The sequence below is a fragment of the Condylostylus longicornis genome, unplaced genomic scaffold (genome assembly GCF_029603195.1).
Source record: "Condylostylus longicornis isolate FDR11 unplaced genomic scaffold, ASM2960319v2 ptg000048l, whole genome shotgun sequence".
Taxonomy (NCBI): domain Eukaryota; kingdom Metazoa; phylum Arthropoda; class Insecta; order Diptera; family Dolichopodidae; genus Condylostylus; species Condylostylus longicornis.
Window position 1 is genome coordinate 9,329,208 of NW_026578017.1, and position 21,886 is coordinate 9,351,093.

Here is a 21,886-nt window from a genome sequence, read left to right on the forward strand (position 1 = left end):
CATCAAAATTAAATTATCAAAAAAAAAAAAGAAAAATTATAACAACTTTTATTATTACTATATTAAAAACCTTACAACTCGAACTTTAATAAAAAAGTTATTAAAGTCGAATTATATGAACTTTATTGTGACACAATAAACAAGAAAAACAAAAACAAAAATAACAAGTACAATAAAAATGAAATAATTTTTCACATATAAAAAATGTCATTGCACTCTGACACCGTTCATGGAGAAGTTGGTGAAAATTTTTGGTTTGATGGTAAAATGTTTTCTTTGTATACAAAGGAAATAAAAATAAAATAAATGGAAAAATTTTTTTTTTATAATTTTTTATTTTGGTACTTTTCTCTTTAATTCTATTCCATTAAAACAAACAGAATAAAAAATCAAAAATTTCAGTTAAGGTTATACTCGTATATCAAAATATTAAAATGTAATATTTCATAAAAGTTATTTAATAAATTTCATTTTACAAAAACAAACACAAGTACACAACACAATCAACACTGAATTTGAAAAGGGAAGAAAAAAATTTTTTTTTTTTTGAATTTCATTTTCTTATTTCTAAATATTTTATTTTTTACTGAAATAATTTAAAAAAAAAAAAACAACTTTAATCAAAGCTAGACAACAACAATAAATAAAATATTTTAAATTCAATATTTGACTCAAGGAATACAACAATAATATTATGTTTATATACACATACATAAATACATACATAGAGGGTTGAGTTTAAAATAACTGTGATGGTCGTAAATTTCATATATGTATTAAATCTGACAGGAGTTATTAAAAGTTAAAACATGCGAGAGCAGTTGATTTAAAATTGTCGACACGGGGTTTCTAAATTTCGCACAAAAACGAATAAGAAATACTCGTAAAATAAAAGAGATACAAAAAAAAAAAAAAAAAAATTTTCTCTATGTCATTATGACAACAACCTTCAGAGACATTGACAATGAAAAGAAACAAAACAAAAAAATGAAAAATTCATTTTTATATTAAAAAAAAAAATATCCAGAGATGACACTTAACTCCCTTTAAATATATTTCTCATAAATAATAGCATATACAACACATATTAATAATAATATGGAGGATAAGAGAGAAATTTCATTTCACCGTTCAGATGACTTTCTTTTTAGCAGAGAATCAAACCAAAATAAATAAGAATAGTGTTGGATAAATTTAAAAGAAATATCAAGTTGGTTATCATTAATACAGAATTAGAAAAACCAGACCAATTGCATTGTGTATGATTGTCCAAATCGTATTTCTAAAATTCGACTAAACATATTCTGGCATATTCATCTCGAATAAGAATGAAAGTAAGTCTTTGGTTACTTTATCTCCGAAATGTTAATTAAATTTTGAAAGTAGCTGTGTTTATAGTCGGCTGTTTCTGCAAATTTTGTTTAACATATTTTTATTATTGAACATGATTCGAATATTAAATTTTCAAGGATTTGCGTTAATTATATCTTTTTATGACATAATCAAAAATGGGAAATATTGCATTTTAAAAAAAACTTGGTAAATAGCATTAGTGGAAATTATTATAAATTTTTTTTTAAAATATGAAAATATAAAATCTTCCAGTGGAGAAAGTCAACTTCAATATACCAAAAGGTGATACATTTACCTTAACAGCTCAGGCAGACATGTAATTTTTAAATCGCGTGCAACTAAACAATCAAACAGTTTGTAATTTTTTACAAACTTATTGCAATTTTCAGTTTACGCACTCGATTTGAGTTGATGCAATAGTTTGGTTGCTTTTTCCAATCAAGCAGTAAATACAAAACTAAAAATTGCATGTCTACCTGAATTCTTAACCTAACCTCAAAAATTCTGCAATTTATTTATTGCCAAAAACAAACTTAGATATGAATTTGTTTAAGAAATTCTTTTATTTGAGTGGAATTATACTAAATTACTATCAAATACTAAAAAAATCGGGTTCAGGTCTCTGTTTTTCAATACTAAAGAAAATACAAAAAATTCTAATAATTTTAAACTGAAGAGCAAACTTTTGAAAGGATGCTGCTTAACTTGAAAAGATAATCCAGGATCTGTTAAATTTTGATAAGGAAAGCGGAATATATTTTGACTTTCATGAATAGTTTAAGAAAAGAAGATTTATTTTAAAATTAAGGAGCACTCATTTTATTTTTTTTTTGTTTAAATTTTCTATAGTTTTTTTATAATAGAATGATAATTCAATTTTTTTATTTGACCTTTCTATGCGTTGTTTATAAAAATTGGAAAATATTTCAAAATAAGTTTTTATTATTGTTTTTCTTTCTCTTTCTAATTTATTATAATTTTTACTGTGAAATTCTTCCTTGATTTTGCTGGATTTTATTTATGAAGTTTTGTCAAGTGGGGTTTTAAAGGTGACTTAAGAAGTTGTACTGTTCTCTTCATATATTTGCTTATATGTTTTGAATCAAAAGTATTTTAATTAAATACGTTGTAGATATCTGAAATCCTTAATTGAATTTTAATATTATTCTCTTATCTAATAAGAGTTAGAAAATGATAATTGCGAAGTAGTTTTTAAAAAAATGAAAATAAAGAAGTGGAGTGAATTAATAGTTTAAAAGTTGCAAGGAAGAAAAAAATTTGGAACTGTTTCAGTAATCTCAATGATTATGTATCTTAAACCCCTTCTTATCTGTTTAGGTAAGAACAAAGTCAAAAGCCTTTTAAGCAATTTTTGTCTAAATGAAAATTTTTTCCACGGTCTTAATTTCCCAAACTATTCTTTCTAAAATAAATATTTAAAGAAAAAATTAAGTATGCATATATGTCAATAAAACCATCAAACGCTTTTAAAAGTTCCAATGTGTTTCCAACTCAACTTTTTGTTTTTAATAAGATTGTAGTATTTAATGTAAGAAAACTGTGCACGTTATCCCCGGGGAATAAGTTTAGTTTTCCAAATAATTTAAAAATTAAAAGAAAACTTTAAATAAAAAAAAATTAGCGTCTGTTAAAAATGTCTGACCTATAATAAATCCAAAAATACATTTAACAGTGCCACTACCATAGAAATTAAATAAAATAAAAGTGTTCTTCAAAAGGTTTCTTTTTTTTTTTTAAATAATTAATTCTTAGAATTTTTTTAGATTATATAGAGGAATTTCTTTTATGCTCTGTTGAATTTATTTCTGACATTATTTTCTTTCTCCTTTATTACAGGATGAAATAGGGTAATAGACTTAGTGTTTGGGAAAATTTCAGTTGTCTGAGCATATTTCCAGGATTTTTCAATATTATTTATTGAGTGTAAGGAGTTTACAAATTCTATTTGAGATTAAAGAATACGATTTGCAAACGGAATTACATTATTTGCTATACTGTGAAATTGTATCGACAAAATAAATTTTTGTGAACGAGAATAATTAGTACATTTGAACAAAAACCTACATGGTTTTTCAATATTAAACGATTTTTTTATCTAGACTACACCGAATCTTAAGAAATTAAAATATTCTGGAAATTCTTAACATATCAGAAATTTAAATGAAATCTACAAATTTAAGTTATTTTGACCGAGAAATATTCATTAACAACTAAAAGCTCTATTGTTCATATAACAAAAATAGAACTTGTAGTTGGTCGTTATCAACTTTCGTAAATTTATGACTTTACGCTTTGTCTGCCCATATTACTATTGCTCCTAATTATAATTTTATATTATATATATTTAAATTTTATTTATATGTTTGTATTATTATTATTTATATATAATTTTGAAATAATATCAAATATGAAACAAATTTCTTTTTACAGCCTACATGCCCTTGGGAGAAATGGCTGGTAAAAAAAAAAATTTGTTTTATTTTCGATTTTTGGCTACAAGAATTTTCCATTAATATTTTTTTATTGTATGCGTATGTGTGTTTGCACGGTCTTTGTATATAAACGGCATATTTTATTAATGTACGTGTATATGTAAAAATATTATGAAAAACAAAAATGAAAATAAATTCACTTTGATTACCTTAAAAGCTGCAGAGTGGCAATATTATCATCTCAAAATATTATTTAGGTTGAGGATCTACAAAAGCATTTAGAAAAAAATCTGATGTGGTCAGCATATAGCCGACCGCAATGTGTATTTTCTAGCTAAGTGAAAGTGTTACAGAATATTATAAAAATGTCTGTTAAATACTTCTTTCCAATTTTTAGGATATTAGTAAGCTTATAGTTAACATACCTAGAAAAATGTAAATTTGGCTCTCAGTAGAGTTTCGCTTTGTGCTACCCGGATTCCCTGAAATGCTTGCCAGTAAGTTTCGGTAACAACCAAAAATAAAATATCAAATTTCAAGAAATTCCATCAATTCGTTCCGTAGATATAGTGAAAAATGTAAAATCGGCCCGCAGATCAGTTTTCGAGGCCTGATCTCTCCCAAAAATTTATATGTGCATTGTTTCAATACGAAGAATTTAAATATTAAATTTAAATGAAATCGGTTATTTCTCTTTATATACGCAAAAATGTATATTTGGCTCTTTGTAAACGTCCAGTTGTTGACGCCTGATTTTTTCCAAAAGTTGTGAGGTTTCGCGGACGGTTGAGCTAAGCTTATATATAAAATTTCATCAAAATCTGTTAAAGCAGAACTTAAGATACACGCGTGCATACACAGACCGACAGACCGACAGGTTGCTAAAAATAGTTTATTTACACTTCCCTACTATGGAGAGGTGTATTCCCACCGAAAACTCGATATGCAAAATTTGTTGCCATCACATAACCTACCTATTGTTTACACAATACGGTCGGTAATAAGTATTTTATAGCCTTCCGGTAGGATTTCTTTAAAAAAAAGAAAAATTAATATGTTCCTTTGAAATTTGCTTTCAAAAATTTTCTAACTGATAAATAAAACTCAAAATGTTGTATTTGCCATATGAACAATATCCTTTATTTGGTTAAAAAAACAAACAGGAGAACAAAAGCAGACTGGTTCCTAATGAGTTTTGTTTCTGGGGGTTTGTTTCATGCACATAAACCCAATATTGCCCATATACCTTTTTTTTCAAAGAAATTTTTCTTTATTATTTGGAGTTCACCTGTCCTTTTATTTATCATAAAAATTGCATTTTTATTATTTTTATCTTTGCGGTAGGGTTGCTTTCTATTTTGATTTTTTTTTTGTTTTATCCGCAGGGTTGGTATTTTCCCTTTTTTCTGTATATTATTTATATTCTTTATTTTTAACTTTTGCTAAATAACACAACGAACGAAATTAAAATTTTATAAGGATTTTTTTTTAATCGAAGAAATTTTTATGGTATTGTTGAATATGTTTGTATTTATAAATATACATTTTCACTGATTGTTTTAATTTTTTGATATAAAAAGAAATTGTTTTTGTTTCATATTATTAAGACTTTTAGCGTATCGATCCTTACGAGTGGGTACTAAATAAATTTGCTTTTGGAACCATTCCACGTCATAATATTTGATATTGCTCTGGTTAACGGTATGCAAATATTTTCAGTTGATTTACAAAATAAATTTTTGTTGAAATGTTAAGTCGATTGAATTAAATTTTGTTCAATGCATCAGAATAATTTGGTGATACCCTAAAATTATTATTTAATTATATTTTAAATAACGCTGAAGTGAAGCTTCAACTAAATTTATGCTTTTAGTAGGTATTTAGTAGGTATTAGTAGTTTTCAAATGATTTATTGAGGAAAATTCTGACCTGTTCATAGGAATTTTATGAAATGAAGTATTTCAGGAACCGAGGACAATATGCCTCTACATCCCATTTCACGTTATAAATAAGAGTTATAAATAAGATCCAATTAGATTCTAATAGTTGTATGTATTCAAAAGTGTAAGTAATGGCCTTTAACAGGATTATTTCTTAGTTTACCTATCGGATAAAAAATTAATAACCGCATAGGTTTTATAATAAAAACTATACAATTAAAATTTTTCAATCTGATTCTTTAAGAAATGCTCCGCCTTTTAGAATTTTTTTTTTCTCCTTTCTATTCCCCTAGGGAGCATAGGGCTTCCTCATATTCTCGCCAATTCTCTCTTTCTTGTACCATCCTTTTTACTTCGGACCATGTTTTGCCGCTCCGCTCACATTCTGCACTAACCGTTCTTCTCCACGTTGTTCTTGGTCTCCCCACACTTCTCCTCCCTTGGGGATTCCATTCTAGGGCCTGGCGCGCCAGTGATGTTGTTGGCCGCCTCAGAATGTGGCCTATCCATTTAAACTTTTTGCTTCTTATCTGGACCCAGATCGGTTCTTGCTTTGTCAGAATCCACAACTCCTCATTCATTATTCTTCTGGGCCAGAAGATGCGACACATAATCCTAAGGCATCTGTTTACGAACACTTGCAATTTTCTCATGTTGTTCTTTGAAACCAGCCACGTTTCACTTCCGTAGAGCAACACAGACTTAACACACATCGAATATCCTGATTTTTGTACTCCTTGCTATTTGTGTAGACCTCCACACCGGCTGCAGCCTTCCAAATGCACTTCCGGCCTTTGATATTCTGTGTTCTATATCTCTAGTCGTGCCCCCATCAGTCGCTAGCACGCTACCCAAGTACTCAAATTCTGCTACCTCCTCAATCTGGGTATTTTGTAAGTGCATTGGTACCTGGCTTGTTGAGTTTATTGTCAAGCATTTGGTCTTAGCGCGATTTATGCGTAAACCCAAAGCATCGGCCCTTTTTCTCAGCTATTTGATGATTGTTTGCATTTCTTCTGCTGAGTGGCTCAATATGACTACGTCATCTGCATACTCCATATTTTGGAGTTTCTGCGAAACCTGCCAGGCTATCCCCTTTCTAGTGCTGCTATTTCTTTCATACACCTGTTGAGTGATGAATAGTAGTGGATATAAGGCGCATCCTTGTCTAACTCCTGCTATTGTACTTATTGGAGTATTGAGTCTACCATTATGCGACACCATTGTTTCTGCGTTGTCATACAAAGACCTTATTATATTTATGATTTTTGCAGGGATTCTGTGTCTCTTTAGTGTTGCCCATATCTTGTTGCGTCAGTCGAGTCCGGCAGCTAGATATATCCTGGGCCTTTTAGAAATAGGTTAAAAAATTTTAATGTTGATGTCTTATAATTATTTATTATAATGTACTATAACAAAATATTTTAAGACGATAATTTATTATTTTCAAGTTATATACGTATATGGAGTAAGTTTTCTATAAATGAAAATAAAAATAATCTTTGACTAATGGCCATTTAAAATAAAAAAAACGCTACAATAGAAAATAATCTGATATAAAATGGAAAATATAGAAGGATACTTTGAAAGTTTGTTTTTTGTACTCTTGAGGAAGTGGGGAGAAAGTGAAAGGAATAGAACTTGTACCATTCCAAAAAAAAGAAAAAACAATTTTAATACTTACATTTTTAATAAGTTATTCATATATGTATATATACGTATGCATAAGAGTTTTCATGTAATTTTACATAAAAATATTTTGCACTAAAGTCGAACCCAACCAATCCCAAAACAAACCAATGCAATTTTTCACATTTCCGGTTCTGATTGTTGTTTTTATCGTTCAACAAGCAAGCATTCCGTTTTTTCTTAAATATTATTTTGCTGATAAATTTTTTTCTTTTTCTTCTATTCAACTTGAAAAGTTTTTCAATTTTTATTTTTCGTTTCCCTTTTTCCATCTTTAATTATTTACGTTTTAATTACTTTTCCAGGTGTGGTTATGGTATTTTTTCTAGCAATGTACATATATATAAATATTTTGAATCTTAAATGCATTGGTACATCGTATACATGGGTACATAAAATCATGTATCCAAATATTGTTTTATATGTAGGTGGGCAGAAATAAAGTAGTTCAACTCCGAAAATCATATTTTAAATTTTTAGAAAAATTTATTTTTTAACTGTTGGACTAAGTATACGCATATGCGTCGAACTTTCATATTTGAATAAATCTAAGTTGTTATACTTGGAATGTATTTAAAAAGTTAAGGAGTCCTATCCTGAATTTTACTCGTAGAATCCTACCAATGCAAATATGACTTTATTTCTCTTCATGGTAGCTGTTTTCTCCTCTACCTTCATGATAGAGGAACTCAAACTCAAAAAAAAAATTAAAACTCAAAAATTTGAAACTAACATTTTCTTTAAATTGCTTGTTACCAGTGATTATTTTTGACGTTTTGTCGTTGTAACATTTATTTTTATTACGAACGTAATTTATGATCAGTTTATTCCGAATATTCGGAGTAGAATTTTAATAATTAGCAATTAACAATATGATATTCGTAATTTTCCGAATTTCAGGGCTACGAATAGAATTCATAATAGAGCTGAAGGTCTTTACAAAATTAAGAAGAAAAATGAATTTTTGATCATTTTTTGAAATCATGGATTTGAAATATTTACAAAATTTTGTATGAAACATATCAAACAGCTAGACCCGCAATAATTTTTTCAAATATTCTTTACTTGCTTATTTATTGTTTTATTCGACTTGCTTGTAGAACGAAAAGAGAAATTGTTATTTTTATGAAAATATTATTTTTGTCCATCCAAATGTTACAGTTGGTTTGTTGTATCTGAATTAATATTTTTCCCAATATTTTTAAGCTATTATTTTAGAATCGACCACTTGTGACTTGGACCACTATACCACACCACTGAATATATTTTTTTTATGTGAATATTTTTTTTATGTGAACGTGGATTGTTGAGTTACCAATCCATTCGAATCATGTACCATAATATAAAAGCGAAAATAAAATATAGGAAAAAGGAAATTATTAAGCTATGTGTTTTTTTTTCATTTCGATTGGAAATTGCAAGGACTTTTTAAGAAAAAAAATGAAAATTTATTTTTATTTCGAAGCAATTAAATAACAAATAATTGAAATGAAAATTCTGCTAATTCCCAACATTTAAGGAGAAAGAAAACAAAATGAAACGAAAATTATATGAAAAAAAAATTATAAAGAATGAAATCAATTTTCATTTTAAATTTAATAGTTAAATGCTTCTTCTGTTATTATTGTATTTTTCCTTTTTCAAAGGTGTGGCGCCATTTTATATACCTTCACAATATGCAATGTAGCAAAAATATTATATGTGTAATAGAGAAATGTATCAGAAAATGGATCTATTCTAAAAGTTTCATCAAACATGCAATAAGTCACGTTATCAATTTTTTTAAAGTAAATTAATTACTTTTCAAAAAAAAAAATAATAAAAAGAAGAACAAATACATGTGGGGTAACGGTCATACTATTATACGCTCATAGCAACACCTTTGGTTGCTAACATAGAATAAAATGATACTTCTTGTTTTGCTTTTACTTGGTTAACATCATAATTTTCTCCGCTTTAATAAATGTTAAATTAAATTGTTAAATTAAAAATATTTTATGTATAAATAAAACTTAATTATTATTAAAACTAAAAACTAAACTACGAAGTATTATTTTGGACGCAAAGGAACCCTCAAACTTCCCACATACATAAAAGTGACGTAATTTCACTATGATAAATGATTTTTTTATACCCGTACGAACGTATGCTAAGAAATAATGCTCTGAGGCATAGACTCAAGTGTATGTTTTTGATCAGCGTCGAATTCTGAAATGATTTAGCTTTGTCTGTCCGCCAGTCCGTCCCAGCGCTAACTCAAAAACAAATTGAGCTAACTTCACCAAATTTTTACAAATAACTTATTGTAGAAAGTGCCAGAACCCTATTTAAATTGGACATAATCGGGGTACCGGTTCGGGTAGCTGCCATACAACTTCAAAATTTATTTGGCTATAAAAGCTGTGATATTGAAATTTCACACAAACGAATATATTAGTAGGGCCAATGTACCACATAAAATTCGTTGAAATTACTTGGCTCCTTCTGGTACCTGCCATACAACTTCAAAAATTATTTGGCTATATTTCAGAAACTATAAAAGCTGTGATATTGAGATTTCACACAAGTGAATATATTAGTAGGGCCGATGTGTCTCGTAAAAGTCGTTTAAATTACTTGGCTCCTTCTGGTACCTGCCATACAACTTCATAAGTTATTTGACTATATTTCAGAAACTATCCCATAGTCAGTTATGGCATATTTATTCGCACATAGAATAAGAAATTCGAACGGGTATCACAGAGTTGACAAGGTCAACTCCATTTTTGCTGGTTTTATTATGAAAATTTTTATTTTTGAAATTATCAAAACGTGCGATATAGAAGTTATTAGAGGAAAATTTGTAGAGGAAGTTTTGTAAAAATAAAAATGACAAAATAAAATGTAAAATAAAAAAGGATAATCGATCAAACGAATGGTTTATATAATACCACATTTCAGTTACCAATTCGAGGCAAAATTGAATACTTCCATGTGACCGGAAAAAAGTCCACATCATTGGCACAAAAGAGATGTATTTGAAATAAAAATCTATCTTTTAGAAACATAAATTGCTGTATAAGATCAACACAACTGCAGAACAGAATATAAACAACCACGTGTTGTATTGGTAATTAGTCATATTATTAGTGTCATAGGCAAAATATCTATTTATAACATAATATATTCTTGTAATATATTCTTGTAATTTCAAAGAGAATATTGCATGTAGCACCATATGTAAACAATACTTGGGAATCTTTCAGATTACAGTATAAGGCAACGTGAAAAACAATTTTAATAAAATTTTTGTGCCTTGACTAGTTCGTTTAATTACGTCATCCATCTGTTCTGCAGTTGCATAACGAAATTTCTATTAGTTACCTATACAGGTTTCTTTGTATTTCAAAAACAAGAGAGAGACGCAAACTCTTATACTTTTATAAAATTGAATAAAATTGAAAAATTTTTGCAGTTATGCTTATAAATAAAATTGTTTATAATCTTCAACTGGAAGACTACTTTGCATAGCTTTCATTTCTTCTATATTGTAAAAGCAGAAAAGAAAAAACAAATGATTTCCGTTCATTAGATGAGAAAAGTTTTCTTTTCAAAATTTAAAAATGAAATTTAATTTTAAGAAAATTTAAACGATTTAAATTTCAGTTTAAAATTTTTTGTTTTTTTCTCATATATAATTTTTAAAATTTTATTGTGGGTCGAATATTTTGGTAAATGCGTTCTATTGAAATATATTTTTGCAATTCCTTGAAATATTTAAAAAATTATACTATTTTTTTTTTTTTAACTTTTATGATGTTGAACCCAAAATTAAATTTAACACCTTTATTTTTTTTTTTGTTTGCCAATCAAAATTTTTCTATAATAATTTAAAAAATTTATTTTTTGAAGAATTTCTTTAATTTTCTGCATTTGTTCAAGGATATATAAATGCGTCATGTATAGATGAATTACAATAATGTTATACAATATACCATATGAGATGCATCTAGTTACTGAACTAAAAATATTCAACAATTTTAAAAAATTCTTACATTATTGTTAAAAAATTTAACCAATATTTAGAAAATATTTAAATATCGGTAACGTGTTTTCTATTTTTTTTTTGCCATTCTTCTCTAAATTTTTTATTATTTTTGAAATTTTTTGATGAAAATTCTTGTTGGAAGTCACTAAATATTCATCACTTTACTATATACATATATTATTCATGTGGAATAGAAAGAGATAGTTGAATTTAAATTTTTTTTATTTCGTTTATTTTTCCTTTTTTTTTGGGTATTTAATCTAGAAAGAAAATGTCAGAGAAAAGGGAAAGAGAAAAAAAAAATAAATAAGAAAATGGGGAAAAAAAGAAAACAATTTAGTAAACGACAATTTCCATTCAATTTTTTTTAAGGTGATCCTTAAGAATATTAAAGAGTGTATAACAAGATGAAAAATATACAACGATCGGAAAATTTTAAATTCCTATATATTTCAATATACTTCACATAATAACGAAGGAATATTGATGCCCAAATATTTCAATTTTGAATTTTTTCCTTTTATTTTGTGTGTATTTTTTCCCACATTGTATATAAAAAGTACAGCACGATTTCAATAATTTCTTAAATAACAATGCATTCACATGAAGCACATACATTTTATGTATGTACATATTATATCGAGTTCAGAGTGCATGCATGTAAAAATGGTATACTTACAACAAGTCATGTATGCATGTATATTATAAAAAGTATTGAATGGGTAAATAATAGATTTTTCTCTTTTTCTTTTACACCTTTTTGAATAATTTTCCATATTGTAGATTGAATCGAAAATAAAAAAACAAGAAATAAAAGAAAAATAGAAAAAATGAATTCTCTATATGATTGTTAAGTACTTGAATGAAACTGGTACAAGTGATGAGGTTTGTAAATTGTGGCAAAATGTAGAAAAGTAAAAAAATTGTGAAAAACATTGTTCTTCACAGTAAACTTTCATGAACTGGGATTGTTTTTTTTATTTGAGTGTCATTTCAAAGATATTTAAATTGATTTGAAATAAAAAATATAAATTAAAGGTGTGAAAATTAATTAAGGTAATTGATTTAAGAAAATTTTTTGTATAATTGCAATTGTAAATTGGGGTTAAAGTATTAGGGCTAATAATGTTAAAAGATCATTTTCAATTTAAATTCAATTAGACAAACAAAGCAAGTTGAAAAGTAAACTAGGTGCTATTTGACTTTTTAATTGGTTGCGTTAAAGCTTAAAGTAATTGTCATGGATTACCCTAAGAAAAGACGAAATATTAAAGAAAGAAATTTGCAGAGACCGAAGTTTGTAGAGTAATTAATTGAGATTATAATCAAAATTTTGCTTCATAAATTTAGTTTATTTAATTAATAATAGCTGAATTTCAACTGCAAAACAATTAAATGAAAATTATAATAAAATTGAGAACTTTATTTACTGCATTTAAGCTAAAAACAACATTGGAGAATTAAGTTACCTTTTTTAAAATATAATAAGGGAAAATCCTTCTTAAATCCTTTTTAGCTTTAAATAATTTAACTTAGTAAAATAATAGCTGTTACATTATTCGGTTGTAAAATGAATTTATAAATAGACCAGATTGAAAACTAAATCGATACATTCACATTTACAAATTTTTTTAAAAGAAGAAGATTCATCACAATATTGTAATAGATGTTATTGAAAATTGCAATAAATAAAGCGTTTAAGTACAACTTTTCTTATTTTGTTAGAAAGAAGATGCTTAAGCGACGCACTGAAGGATACAATATGTTAAAACCCAATTTTACGTTAAGTTTTCTATTTTGCCACCAACACGATAAAAGTTTTTGTTATACAGATCGCATTTGGTTTTGTTATTGGCAATAATAAATTATTCATACCAAAAGTATGCAATAAAACTTAAAATAAAGTTGAGTCAAACCAAGGGCTTGTATTGTAGCACTTTTCCCTTCAACAAGTGAAAATTTTGCTTTTAAATACATTCTATGTACATCTAACACACTATTAAAAATATTTTCATTCATATACGATACTCTTTCTAGGACTGCATATATTTAGGACTAACGATTTATGCAGTCTTTGAAATAAAGCAAAAATTAATTAAAAGAGGGGTTAACATAATGCTCGATTTTGAGAGTTAGTTGCGTGAGTAAAGAAAAATAATTATATTTTTTAATGTCATGGAATTTACTGTTAGCTTTTTGCGTTCATAGAAATTTGAAAAGCATACGGTTTTTGAAATATAAGGCGTCAAAAATTCAAATTTTACAAATTTCAAGAGGCGATAACTTAACAGAGGAGGTAGAGATGGAAAAAAATTTTCTTCTAACGAAATGAACTATTTGTTAGTGTCTAAAAGCTACTAAAATTTCAAGCTTCTACAGGCTGGGGTCTAGAAGGAAAAATATCAAAAATTTGAAAAAAGACTAATTTTATATAACGGTAAATTTTAACCACCATTTTGTTTTTTTAAAGCTCAAGTATAGTATGCCGTGATAGAAGAAGCAACCCAATGCTTTTCTGCCTTTGCAAATGTGAAAAATGCTTATGGTTTCATTGCAACAAATAGTTAAAAAAGGCCATTTTTAGGGTTTTTGGGGGTATAACTTTTAGAGGGGGTGAGATAGGTAAAAATTATGTTCTACGGAACTTAGTTTACTATGTACATACAAAATTTCAGGTTTCTATCTTCAAGGGTGTAGAAATTTTGTAAACAGACACACGGACAGACGGACAGACGGACGGACGAACAGAGTGAAACTAATAAGCACTTTTTTTCAAAATTTTTTTTGGAAAAGTGCTAATTATAAAATTGAAGCAAGACGCAATATGTCACTTGTAAAAGTAAAGTGATATAAAATGGCAGTCATTTCTTAGGACAATACAGTTAGGACAATATCAATTGAAGAATTATGGTAAACATTTCTTGAATTTAAGAAATAATGTAAGACCATTGAAAAATTTTAATAAAGAAATCTCAATAAAAAAATATTGTCCCTAGTTATAGCTGCTATGCATACTCGTAAAAAATTATGTTTAAATAAAATGCAGCCCCGGATTTATCATACATGCAAAGTATGCATTTGCAATGGGCGATAAAAAATAGGGGCGCCATTGAAAACTTAAAAAACCCCTAAATTTAAAAAAAAAAAATTTTCACCCAAAAAAGGATTCCGAGTTTTTTTTTATACATCAATTTATAGCGAAATTAACTTAATAAAATCTACCTACATGCAAACATAATATTTTGTTCCTATACATATTTTCTATTTGCACCATATAACAAAAAATGTTCATAGAATTAAAATTACTCATACATTTCTTTACTCTACACTACTCTTTCATTATTATTTTTTATGGATTGTATATGCCTATAAACACAGAATATTATTTCACACAGCTGTATACATTCAATCGTTCATATATATAAGTGAAATCGTCTCATATAATATACATACATATATAGAAACAATGTACGCAACAAATAAAAATATTCAAAAATACACATGTACACATAATTTATATTGCCTAATATGTATAAGATCAACATTCATGCGTACACATATAATTATCTCATAAAGCAAAATTTTTATTTTGCTGAGATTGCTCCCTGTCAACACTCGCTCGTACACATATAATTATATCACAAAGCAATGTTTTTATTATGCTTAGTGATCTCCCTGGCTACACTCGTTCGTACACATTATATTTAAATTGTTTCATACATGCAAAATTTTATTTTTGCTTAGTTGTCGCCCACTCACCAAACAAACAAACACATTATTATAATGTATTACTTTTTCTGTATACTATTGCATTAGTAAACAACAAGAACAAAACAAAAAAAAACACAAATTAAGAATGAGAATAGAAAGAAATTAGAACAAGTAAAAACGTTTCAGTCGGTACAAACCGATTGAATTATACCCTGCACCTTTCATTATTGTGTAGCAATTACTCGAACCTCTGAAATCATTCTATAGAAACTTCACGAATATGTCTGACCTATAATTAGACATCCGACTGCCAAGTTTCATGAATCTGACTTTATAATTTTTGCAATTATTTAAAATTAGCTTGTGGAGTTGTATGGTAAGTACCTGAACCTGCCAAGCAATTCCACCAAAACTTCACAAATATATCTGATCTAAACTCGGAAACATAACTGCCAAGTTTCATGAATCTGACTTTATTATTTTTAAAAATATTAAGAATAAGCTTTTAGACTTGTATGGGATCCACTCGAACCTGTCAAGCAATTCCACCAAAACTTCAGAAATATATTTGAGCCATAATTGGACACATGACTGCCAAGTTTCATGAATCTGACTTTATTATTTTTCCAAATATTTAAAATTAGCTTCTGGAGTTGTATGGCAGGTACCCAAACCTGTCAAGCGATTCCTCTAAAACTTCAGAAATATATTTGACCTATAATTGGACACATGACTGCCAAGTTTCATGAATCTGACTTTATTATTTTTCCGAATATAAAAAATTTGCTGTTGGAGTTGTATGGCAGCCACCCGAACCGGTGCAGCTATCCCATTATAATTTTTAGAGCATGTGTAGAATATAATTGGACACATGTATACAAAATTTTATATTTATAGCTTTATTAGTTTTTGAAATATTTAAAATCAACTCTTGGAGTTGTATGGCAGCTACCCGAACCCGTTGTCCGACTTAGTCCAATAACAATAGGGTTCGTCCTTGGCACAAAAGAAAAAACTTGTGAAAGTTTGGTGTCGATTGCATTATTCGTTTTTGAGTTATCGTGCGATCGGACGGACGGACGGACGGACGGACGGACATGTCTAAATCGACGCAGAATTTTACGCTGAGTAAGAATATATATATATGTCCATACCGCAGATGACTCCTTCAAGTAGTTACAAACTCCATACCAAAGTTAATATACCCTTCACGAAGTGCAGGGTATAAAAAGAGAATGAGAGCAATATTCTTAAATGATGGAAAGCATAGCTTGATATTGAGATTGTGTATACCAATATTTTGCTTTTGTTTAACAACAAAAAATTTTGAATGGATTTTAAAATTACATGATCGTTATGAATTTCTACTACTATGTTTTGCTTTCGTTTTTGAGTTAAAACTGTTATCAATCACAGAATTAAATTTTAATTGATAAAATCTACTACTTATATTGAATTGAAAAAATGTTGTTTAATAATCAAGCGAATGTTAAGAATTTTTATGCTGAATTGATGTAGTGTAAGTCATCCAAAAAATAAGAGTAAAATGAAATGGCGCATAATTTGCTTCACACATTTATCTCCAAAATTAAAACAGTTAAGCAAAACGACATTCTGAAAATTTAATGAACAGTATAAAAACTTGTACCAATGTTCATAAAAAGTTTAGTTTTCAAGTCATAAATTTTAGAACGAAACTTTGATTTTCCTTAAATTTTTGAATGCAAGTCGAAACTTTTTTTATACGAGTACGCTGCTTTATTTCTCAGGCGATTTGTGAAATAAAAAGCTAAATTTTATTCGTAAATTTAAAATTACGAATAAAAATAAAAATAAATTTTTACTTTTTTTCATATTCAAATAAGCTTTGAAAAAGTTTATTTGATATAATTTTCATTGAACCTTTTACAATAAGTTTCACTAACGTCAAAAAGTAAATTTTTTGGTTGTTAAAATCAAAAAATCAAGTTTAAATGATTGATATAAATCTGATCATAACTTCATAAAAAAAACGTACAGTTAAATAAATTACATTGTTTTTGAATTTATAAAACAAAAAATTGAAAGTTTAGTTCCAGACTTTAATTCTATAATTCAGCATAATAAGGTTACAAGAAAGTGCTTTATGATGCACAATGTGCAATGCCCATTAAATTTTGTTCACAGTAATAAAATAGGTGAAACGGTTTGGGGGGGGGGCCGAATACATCAGAACCGCGCCTGATAAAATGTAATGTATTTGTAAGGTTTTAAAATTTTAACTTGAAATGAACATAAAATATTTTATTGGAGAAAAAACTTTACTAATAACATGTTGAAAATTTTTATACTAATAAACTTTTGTTCTCTTATTGAGAAAACTTTGAATAAATTTAAGGAATGAATGAGTTCTACGTACTTGATACATTAAGAGTCTGGAAAGTTAAATGCTTTATAAAAGAATAAATGAATGTCATTCTTCTCCATTAGCAATAAATTGATTATCATTTTTTTTAATCCTCCTACATATATGCAATAATAAATTTTGAAATCAATAATGAAATTATTCAAAGTGAAATTGTAAAAAAAAAAAATCGAATACGATTTAAGGTTACCATCATAACTCTTTATTGCGGATCTTTATTTTTATGTACGCCTAAGTATGTATTTTTTGTTTTATTGTTGTTCCTTTTTGTCTTTTAATTTTCTTTTTTTCTGTTTTCGGTTCTGTACTTTGTTAAAGCTTCAAAGCAATCCCTATGTAAAAATAATGCACGCGCCTCTTTACATAAAGAAAAAAGAAAATGCTGACCAAAAACTTAATGGTTAAATTTCCAATCGTTTTTGTATCTTTTTTTGTTTCTTCAAAAAAAAAAAACAAAAAAAAAACAAATTCAATTTTATTTTTACTATTATTTTTCTCTTTATTTTTCCTATTATGTATTTCATTTTTTTTTTGTTTTTTTTACCCTTTTATTGAATTTTTTTCTTTAATTTATTTTTTCCTTTTCCACAGGACGGTGCGGTCATACTAGTCCATGTGAGCAACTATGCTATGAAATTCATGATGGCATGTATGAATGTGATTGTTACGAAGGATATGAATTGAATAAAAATGGATACAGCTGTCAAGGTATGAAAAAAAAACTATTTTTTTTTACATGTTTTTACACATTCAATTTGAAAGAAAAATATTGAAATTGTATTGTTAAAGGTAGGTAGTAGAGGTGTTCATTTAACAATGAATTTTTCTTTTCCCTTTCTTATTTTCTTTGATAATATATTTTTTTTTTTGTAAAACGTGTATACAACATAAATAAATGTACATGAACATTGTATGTAAAATTGTTGTAAATGAGATATAAATAGATGGGGTGGGGGGAGGGAGAAATGCAGGATCTAAGGACATTATACATAGATTTAAATTTAAAAGTACATGCTACTCACCTATAGTACATTGTTATAATATATGTAAATTACGTGTAAGTACGTGTATATATAAAGAAATTTAAGAATTAAGAGCAAAAAAAAAATTTTGTTTTTTATGGTTTGTTAAGCGGTAATGAATATCGTGTGCAATCATAGTTACGATTTTCCTGAAAAGAAATTTACAAGTACAAGTACATATACATTTCGAATTCAATTCTTATATATTAAACTCTTTCATTTCAATACACAAAAATTCAGAAAAAAAAAATCCGAAAAAAAGTATTGTAAAATTGTAAAGGTGGTCATGTACATTTTTATGGTTGAATTGAGAATTTTTGTGTCTGTGTGTATGTGTATACATCAATAATATATATATAAATAGTTACATAATATGCATTCACACAACGGAGATTTTGATATATTTTTTTTCACTATAATATTGAATAATAAGTAGTAAACTATTAATCAAAAGGAGATCTAAAAAGGATAAAATAGGAATTTCGAAATTCAGAATGAATGTTTTATACACACTTTTAAATTCATATACTCTTTTCGTAATTTATTTTTGAAAAATTTCCTATTGAATTTTTTTTTGTTTATGTATTCACATAATATCTACTACTTTTTTTATATTTCCTTTATAATTTTGAGATACTGAATAATAATTGTATATTATTACTATTTATATATTGTATAGAACTTAATAAAATTAACATTGCTATAATATCATGTAGGTGTACTATATTCTCATAATAATAGAGAAAAGAAGTTCTACGTTTCATCTATATTAATATGGTGTAGGATTTTAATAGCACATATGTATTTTTATGCCATTAATGTCTGCAAAGAAGTGATTTAATAACATTATTTTTCTAATTTCAATTTGTATATAAACACGTTCATACATACACCATTAATTTAATCATATACATATATATATATGTGTTATGTACATAATATGTATATAGAAAACAAGTATATTTAATTGATATTTCAGAAAGTTTATTGCATTTTCAAATCGCATAAATAATAGTTTCTATAATATGTAATTGAAAATTTTATTAACATATTTTTGTATTTTGAATTGAGCCCACAGTAACATACTATTATGGGCTCTAATAATATTAAAAGTAAATACGATTGAAAAAAAAAAATATATAAAATTTCTAGTTACTAATAATACGACTAGATGTGCAATGAATTTTCGGAAATTATCAATATTGTTGAGGTTTAAAAGTGATTTTACAATTTTAGGTCTGAAATTTGGTGAACTTATAGGCATAAACACAGTATTATATTGCGAAGTATAATGAAAACAGGGCTATATTTTTATACAGGAACAAACTAGATTTGCAGCATTCGTTTATGAACATTGCTAAATTATCAGAAATATGTATAGTGAAATTGTTATGAGTAGCATTGGTTAAATTGTAATGAACACTGTTTGCCTTTGTAGAATTGTTAAAAATATTTTGCATGTCCATTAGGCTTTTTTTTTTTACAGAAATTTTATGTAGTGTACAAATTTAGTAATATAAAATTTTTTTGGCGAAATTTAAAAACTTCAATTGATTGTGCACTTCCTCTTTTAGCAGCTTATTTCGTTATTGATTAGAATTTCAGAATTTTATGTATTAAGGGTTTTGCTCTTTTGAATAAGATCACATTGTAGGTTGGGTTTTTGATGAATTATTTTTCATTTATTACAGTAAAAAATAAGATTTTAAGTCAAGAAAGACGAATATAAATGATAGTGTAGAAGATGCTTGTTTTTATGGAATAATGTTAAAAAATTTGGCTGCTTTTAAAGTTTTTTAAAATTAGGGGAAATCCAACATAGTTTGAGGTCTATATTCTTATCAGCACTTTAGTTGTATGCACTTTGTGATAGGAAATCGGTAATACATTTATGGAAAAATAGTTATCTGACAAGGGCTTTTCAAACCAATAGTAGGAGGATTAATATGAATAAAAATAATATAAAATCCAATATTATAGGAAAAATTTAAAAAATCCAGAAGTTAAAAATAAATTAATGATTTTAATATTAATTTATTACATAGATTAAAATGTTGAAATCTTAAATTTTGTTTTTCCCATAATGACGCATTATAAAGTGATTAAAAATAGAAAATTAATAATTTTGTGATTATTTAGAGCGACAATTCTGTTTAATCTGATACTAACTGTTGCATATTATTTACCCAACTCTATATTAATATTACGTAGTCTTGTATTATAGTTTTTTCAAAATTTTTCCTTTAGGAAACTCTGTACTTTTAAAAATGAACACCTTTAAACTTGAATAACCAGTCACTCCAAATATTTTAAAAATTATTTTAATTGATCGCAATGAAAATTGTAAATGGAAAAAATAATTAAAACGTCGCTGAATCTGTTTTACCTTCTCTTCGAATATTTTGAATAAATTTCAGTATAATAAAAAAAAATATAAAAATTTTTAGTTGCAATATTAAAAAAATTAAAGAATTTTCTATATTGAAATACAAAATTACAGCTATGAAAGGAGAAAATACAAAATTTACAAAATGTAAACTGTGTCCTTGTACCGCAAAACACAACCAAATGAATTTAAGAAATTTTGAAAAAAAGTTTTAAGCAGCTTTAAATTTAAAATTAATTTTTGAACATACCACAATTTTACTAAATAGATAGAAAGAAGATTTCATGGAATTTGTTATTTACGGTTTAATACCCTTACTCTTCGCTCCATACCAAATCCCACCAGTAAAATAAAATGTATGCCATATTTTTTCGTTACTTATGCTGGTAAAATTATTGATATTTTTTTTTTGTTTGTGTATCCTTAGTCGATAAAATGGTCGTGCAGCATAAAATGTACGGTAACATATTGCAATTTTTTGCAATTTTATGGAACTATTTTTTTTTCCTGTATTCTTTTATGATAAAGTATTTTTTTATCTTTTAAAAGGTTTTATTTCGGTGTCCGTGTATAACTTTTTGAAATTTCTACAGTCTTCTTCCTATTGTGCTTTTTGGTTGTTTGTGGAATGAGTTAGTTGTGATTAGTTGTGTTAAATTACAACTTTTCATTTAAATATGTTACTCTTTTGGAGCTATAAATCAAGGTTGCATATAGGTAATATTTTATATGTGCAGAATTGAATTGAAAGTTTTGACTAATAGTTGCAAATTGGTTCTTTCAAAATTTTACCTTACAAAATAATAATAAAATGTATAAGAGCATTACGTTTTCCAAGTAAAAAATAATAAAAATCAAATATTTTTTTTTAATTCTAATAATCGTATTAGTTCTTAACGAA

The 21,886-nt window shown here is 26.9% G+C and overlaps 1 protein-coding gene across 1 annotated transcript in view; it reads left to right on the forward strand.

The window, feature by feature from the left end:
- Positions 1-204: 204 nt before the first annotated feature.
- The window catches only part of LOC129610845 (uncharacterized protein DDB_G0283357), a 255,592-nt gene continuing 233,910 nt past the window's right edge, over positions 205-21,886 (forward strand). Inside the window, exons 1-2 of the mRNA XM_055523599.1 lie at positions 205-262; positions 18,169-18,285. Coding sequence (XP_055379574.1) covers positions 205-262; positions 18,169-18,285 — 175 coding nt within the window. The remainder of the gene's footprint in view (positions 263-18,168; positions 18,286-21,886) is intronic.